At 33.5% G+C, this 7317-nt stretch overlaps 1 protein-coding gene across 1 annotated transcript in view; it reads left to right on the plus strand.

The window, feature by feature from the left end:
* Positions 1 to 7014, plus strand: part of ppp1r14bb (protein phosphatase 1, regulatory (inhibitor) subunit 14Bb) — a 38715-nt gene extending 31701 nt beyond the window's left edge. The window contains 3 exon segments of the mRNA NM_001002692.2: positions 2869 to 2952; positions 3053 to 3085; positions 5201 to 7014. Coding sequence (NP_001002692.1) covers positions 2869 to 2952; positions 3053 to 3085; positions 5201 to 5269 — 186 coding nt within the window. The 3' untranslated portion in view covers positions 5270 to 7014.
* The last annotated feature ends 303 nt before the right edge of the window (positions 7015 to 7317 follow it).

The following is a 7317-nucleotide window of genomic DNA, read 5'->3' on the forward strand; positions in this document are numbered from 1 at the left end:
GCCCTTTAGAAATAGACCTGTTCCAGCATGTGCCTTTTGATTTTTCCATTGTGAAGCAATGGGCAGTTTTAGCGTTTTTTTGGCTTCAGTGCTTGTTTCTGTAGACAGACGATATTTTAATATGGCGTATGAGTCACTTCACCAGAACCACAATGAGCTTATGCTTGTTCATAAGGCACTTGTGTGTGTGTGTGTGTGTGTGTGTGTGTGTGTGTGTGTGTGTGTGTGTGTGTGTGTGTGTGTGTGTGTGTGTGTGTATCTGGAAAAGGAAGATGAAGTTTGTTTTGGAAAAGCCTCTGAGGGAGCAAATGTTTGCAGAATAGGGAAAGAAAGAACATTAGAGAGAGAAAGGGGGTGTGCGAGCTTTGTGAAGACCATTTATAGCTTTGTGGAGAGAGAGACATATTAACTAGTCTTTATTGAAAGAGACAACTTTATAGAAAGAAACCAAATTGGCAGACTGAAGGAACAAGAGGAGAAAAAATACAGAAGCGTATAATTGAAGGTTGGAGCCTCCACTTTCTTCAAAATACGATTAAAACTCAGCCAGGGGAATGGTGAGGGTTTGAATGTGAATCAGGGTTTTGATTTGAATTAAAACTACATCATTAGAGAAGTTGGTTGTAAGACAAAGAGTCTGACGCCATGCTCACTAACATTGAGAAAGAACTGCGGACAGATCTGTTTCATGGCCAGAGCCTTGCCAGCAGCCCAAGGCCAAATATGTGAACTGGACTGATAAAAATATCCAAACACAGCAGTGTTTCTCTAAACAAACAGGCTTATTGGAATCTGTGCAGAATCCCATTTCAGAAATGTTTTGCTGCTGCTCTGTGTTCAACGTATGACTTTTTCTGTTCTGATGTTCTGTTACTCATGATGAGATGTGCTGCTAGAACTTGCCTAGATGTGGAAAGTTAAAGACAAGATGATAATGTTGGAAAATTTGGAAATTTGGGGAAAATATTTTATACACTTTAATCTTTTTTTGATCATCATCAAAATATTCTTCTTCTTTTTGTGATAATAAATATTATTTTACATTTATTATTAAATTATACTATTAAATCAGGTTCCAAAGAATGGCAAATGATCAGAAGTCTGGACTTTTTTTTTTAAACTTATTTTTATTAGAGAATACAACCTTGCATGGAGTACAAAAGTGTAACAGTTTTTTTTTTTTTTTTTTTGCATAAGACCATCCATCTCTAGCTATCAAAATGGTTGTAAGTACATGTACAGAAAAAAAAAAAAAAAAAAAAACAACAACCTTAGGACATATAAAGAGATAAAAGAATAATAATAGATTACAATAATAATAAAATAATAGTAATAATAATAATAATAATTGTAAAAAAAAATATATAAACAAATAAATTTTTAAAAAAGGAAGGAAAAAGTGGCCTTGTTCCTTGATACTTCACGAGTTCAGCATGGCTTATTACAGAAGTGTGGACTTTATAGTAAGATTTTTTTTTTTATTTTATTAAATAAATGAACACGTTGATTCAAGCATGCATTAAATGGATCAAAAGTGTGACAAAAAATTATGTTTCAAATAAATGTTCTTTTAGGGCAACGCAGTTGTGTAGTAGGTAGTGCTAGTGTCTCACAGCAAGAAGGTTGCTGGTTTGAGCCTCAGATGATCTGTTGGCGTTTATGTGTGGAGTTTGCATGTTCTCCCTGCGTTCGCGTGGGTTTCCTGCGGGTGCTCCGGTTTCCCCCACAGTCCAAAGACATGCGGTACAGGTGAATTGAGTTGGCTAAAATTGTCCGTAGTGAGTCAATGTGTATGGATGTTTCCCAGAGATGGGTTGCAGCTGGAGGGGCATTCGCTGCGTAAAACATACGCTGGATAAGTTGGCGGTTCATTCCGTTGTGGCGATTCGGATTAATAAAAGGACTAAGCCGAAAAGAAAATAAATGAACGAATAAATGTTCTTTTAAACTTTCTACTAATGAATGAATCCTGAAAAAATGCTTTAGTTTACACAAAAAAGCAGCAGTTTTGATTAGAAGTAATGTTGATTGTTATTTAGCATATCAGAATAATATATGCCAATTAGGCATGGGACGATTTTAAGGTTTACTGTGGTTTGGAAAAGTTAAGGTTTTAACATTGCCGGAATTTTCTTTTATATCGTTCCTACGGAATATGTAGTTTTTTTAAATGCGTTGTTTGCTATATTTTATTTAGTTTTTTAGGACAACAGTATTTCCAGCAGAAAATGACCCTCCACAACAAAAGCTATTGTTCCAAATTATTGTAAATGTTTCTCAAAATAAATATATATTGTGTTCAAATGGCATATTTTACAAAAAATTTGTAAAAAGAACAAATTTAAAAATATTCTTTTTAAAAAGTATATATTTTAGAGTAGTAATCACAAAACCGTGAAACCATGATATTTATATCATACCGTCACAATCTAATACCGGCCCATGCCTAATGCCAATTCATCTAAATCCTAAGTAATGCCTGTTTAAAATGATTTCCTTTAAACCTGAAATTAACTGTTTGAGTGACACAAGAGATACCTCTAGTGGTGAAGAAGCATTACACTGACCTTCATTAACCCTGGGTGCTATTTGTGTAAAACTGCTTTTAAAGACTGATCCCAAGTCACTTTCGCAGACATTCTAGAGTCATCTATGCAACCAGCGTCACTATGTTTCTCTCTGCCTAGCTACTCTTTCCTCACTAGATTTCTTGACCCTTTGGGGAAAATGCGAGAGCTGTAGGGGATTCTTAGTATAGTTGTGCAATTTCCAATTAGCTGTTACTTCTAGGCGGTATCCTAATAGACATAATCTTCATCCATAAGGATAGTCCATGTGCTTCATGATGCTTATATTTGTGTATTACAGGAGGAGGCCATTCCAGAGCTGGAGATTGATGTAGATGAACTCTTGGATATGGAGAATGATGTAGATCGTGCTGCAAGAGTCAAGGTATCCTTCTCAAGAATGACACTCTCAATGATTTTTTAAACATTTTCTTCTACTTTTTCTTTTTTTTATCTGACCATTTTGTGCTTCTGTTTTTCAACAGGAACTGTTGGTAGACTGTTATAAACCTACTGAAGTGAGTATAATCAGCTCATATTCAACAGTAGGCAAAAAAATATGCACACTTTTGAGACATTTTACATCTCAATACCTAGAATTAATCAGTGGAATTGATTGAAACATACTGTATCGATGCATACAATGAAAACGGGATTAAATTACACAGACGTTAACATGAAACCATTAATTGTCCTTACATTATAAATATTTCTGGGCAAAAATGTTTTAATAATTTACAGTTGAAGTCAGAAATATTACCCTCCTTTTGAATTTTTTTCTTTTTAAAATATTTCCCAAATGATGTTTAATCAGAGCAAGGACATTTTCATGGTATGTCTGATAATATTTTTTATTCTGGCGAAAGTCTTATTGTTTTATTTTGGCTAGAATAAAAGCAGTTTTTAACTTTTTAAAAAACATTTTTAGGTCAATATTATAAGCCCCTTTAAGCTTTTTTTTTGATAGTTTACAGAACAAACTACTGTTATACAATAATTTGCCTAATTACCCTAACCTGCCTAGTTACCCTAATTAACCTGGTTAAGCCTTTAAATGTCACTTTAAGCTGTATAGAAGTGTCTTGAAAAATATCTAGTCAAATATTATTTACTCTCATCATGGCAAAGATAAAATAAATCAGTTATTAGAAAGTTACAGTAATTGGGGGGCAGGGGGGTTAATAATTCTGACTTCTACTGTATATAAGTGTATACTCTGTATACAGTAGTCAACATTTGATCAAAAAAGTTAGGACAGAAAACTATTGGACAACACCCATTACTGTAACTGACTACTATATTTATTTTGTATATATGCCAGGGTATCTGCGGGGTTTTATAGTGTATTAAAAGTTGATAAATTAATTTAGAAGAAATGTAAGACCCTTAAAAAGCATTGAGTTTGCTTAGAGTTGCAAGGTATTAAATATTGTATAATTCTTGATTATACAATGTACAGTTGCATGCAGGCATTTGATCTGTGAATAGTGGGACGATACGTAGTTTATAAAATTATAAAATCCTGCTAGATTTGACATCACACTGCTTTATTTACTGCAGTAACCAAGGCAATGGCATCATTTTCTGCTGTTCTAAGGGGACCACTTGCTGGATTTGCATTTTTATTCACTATATGAAAAATATTTTAGTTAAGGATTGGTTTCAATCATTATTTAGTAAATGTACTGTAGGTTAAAATGTCGCTAATGTTACCTATTGAAACCAAAAAGGCTAAGAAGAGTAAAGAGTCCAACCTAAACCTAAAGAGTCTTATAAAAGGTCTTAAAATGTTATTAATTTTGCTTTCTGATTCCTGTATAGACTTTGAATACATGTATAAAATTATTGATATTTAGATATAAAAAATATACTGTATGTACTATGTATATATATGATACAAATGATACATAAATCAAAATATCTATATTTAATAAAATAGTTTTGTAGAGTATTGTTTTATGATCCCCTGATTTATTAGCCCTGTTTATTTTTTTGCCAAATTTCTGTTTAACGGAGAGATTTCTTCAACACACTTCTAAACATAATTTTAATAACTCATTTCTAAAACCTAATTTATTTTATCTTTGTCATGATGACAGTAAATAATATTTGACTAGATATTTTTTAAGACACTTCTATATAGCTTAATGTGACATGTTAGTTATGTTAACTTGGCGGGTTGTATAATGATGGTTTGTTCTATAGACTATCAAAAAAAAATTGCTTAAAGGGGCTAATAATTTTGACCTTAAAATGTTTTTTTTTATTCTATTCTGAAATAAAATAAATAAGACTTTCTCCAGAAGGAAAAAAAAAATCAGACATACTGTGAAAATGTCTTTGCTCTGTTCAACATTATTTTGGAAATATTTTTAAAAATTTAAAAAATAAAAGGGGGGCATATATTTCTGACTTCAACTGTATGTTTCTATATCACACATATATAATAAATATATGTAATACACACATGTATTATGTCAAAACTAATTTTATTTTGGAAGTGACTGATCGTGATTAATCTTGCCCAGCGCTAATTATAAATAAACAATCAAACAGATTGTGGTAGGCAGAGTTTTAGGACTTCTCTTAGGACTTGTCAGCTGACCGATGTCTGCTAAATGTATTTTCTGTAGGAGTTTGTAGCTGAATTGTTGGACAGGATCCGTGGCATGCAGAAGCTCAGTACTCCTCAGAAGAAATGAAGCTCCAGCCGCCTCCACCTTTCCTCAGCGTATCCCGCTTCTCCTTTTGCAATTTAAGGGGCGTTTCTTTTCACCCCTGAGCAGGTGCTCATCCTGTCCCTTGGCTCCATTGCATCTGTTGGGGAGGAGGTGGAGGCAAAGTTACTGGAGATTCAATCAGATCCTTATAAGCAGGGCTTATTTTTTTATAATTTTGTTGTTTTATTTGTATTATTTTATTCTGTTTGGCTTTTTTTTTGTAAAGGAGGAACGAATTTTGAAATGTTTTGGAATGTATTTTTTTCTTGTTGTTACACATTATTGTGCATATTAGTCTTTATGCATATTATAATGTTATTTTTATGAATTAGTTTTCTTAGAATTGTACCTTTTAAATATGGTTTCAGAGCTCCCTGCACTGTCTCAATGAACACATGGACTAAATCAGTTGTGAAACTGTGACGTTCCTTGGTTTAAAATGACTTCAGAGGAGATCAGACAGAAGCGGCCTTGTGGATTATTATTTTTTTTTCTTTAAATAAGTGTTCAGGAACATTAAAGAACATTTTAATTAAAAGGAAAAAAAAACAATAAATAAAGCAATCAAAGCTGTTTGAAGCAAGGGAGTTACTTCAGATTTGTGATATTAACAGGGGAGGGAACAGTGAGGCTTTGATACTTTAATTTCCCCCTGTCTTATACACACACACACACACACACAAATCCATGGGCATCACCACCCTCAGGGATCAGGAGAAATTACCACGTACACTACCACAACCACAGCTGCGGCTCTTGGGCCTCACACACACAAACATTTACAGATGTGCATGCTGACTCTTTCAGAGATAGGGAGGGACTGGATGATAGCAGGCTAGACATGCTGCAGTACGTCACAGTCACTGGCAATCGTATGTAAAAAAATTAATCCTCTCACGTGACTCTCCTAAATCATCTTTCCAAGGATGCCATCTGCTCTTTTTGTCTCAGCCAATCAAATACTATAATAAGAGGGCTAATAGTCTCACTCGGTGCTCTTGAAATTCACCAATCCAACATTTCTAGCAGGAGTTTTAGGATAGCGATTTCTATCACATACTAACACATCTACAGTATATGAATCATTCACTGAAACTCATCCTGTCATTCGCTTGGGAGTGATATGAAGTCAGGTAGAATGACAGATGTCCACTTGTTTTATTTTATTATTATTAATAAAAACATTTATTTTACTTTTTCCCTATTTTTTTTACCTGCCCATCTGCATTTCATTTTACATGACAGTCATGTTTATACTTTCAGATGCTGCCTTAGGTTACATTCGTTCTGACAACCAAATAAATAAAATCATGTTAGATAAATACACAAGGGGGAAAGGAAATAGAAAAGACCTACACAAGTTGAATTTTCTAGAATAAATAAAAGGTTATTGTACTTTCAGTGATTCTTTTTTTTCTAGGAAAGGAAGTTGACTATATTTGGAGCAATTTTAGATGCATTAACATTTATTAACAAAATTTAATCATCTGTTGTGTGGACCTTGTAGTACTGTTGATTTCTCTGTTGTGTCCAATGGGACGTGCAGATTAAAATAATTAACTTGACTTTTAAAAAAAATAATAATACAGATTTTGGAAATGTTAGAATTTGTGCTCGAGGTCATACCTTTTAAAGGAAAAAAAGTATATTGTAGCAATACTAAACTGATTTGTTTTTTGCCCAGTTTTTACACTTTTATGCAAGTTTAATAAAAACATGTAAAACTACTTTGTCTGCTTCTTTACTTATGTCTTAACTGTGTATTGCTCATATAAGAATGCTTTACTGTTGTTAGAATAATCATCATATTTAGTAATGGAATATGTTTATCTCCGATTCATTATACAATATCACAAACAAGCTTTCATCAGGGAAACCTTTCAGTGGGTAAAAGCCGCGGCTCCAATGCTATGCTCCAAATGCTAATGCCAGGTTTGAGACCAACTGTAATCGACGAGTCCGCGATTCTTCATCTGCGAGCTTCTATTGGTTCTTATAAGAAGCGAGGTCTGCGTTTATTGGCTAGAGCC

Source organism: Danio rerio, chromosome 7 (genome assembly GCF_052040795.2).
Source record: "Danio rerio strain M-AB ecotype USA chromosome 7, GRCz13ab, whole genome shotgun sequence".
Classification (NCBI taxonomy): Eukaryota; Metazoa; Chordata; class Actinopteri; order Cypriniformes; family Danionidae; genus Danio; species Danio rerio.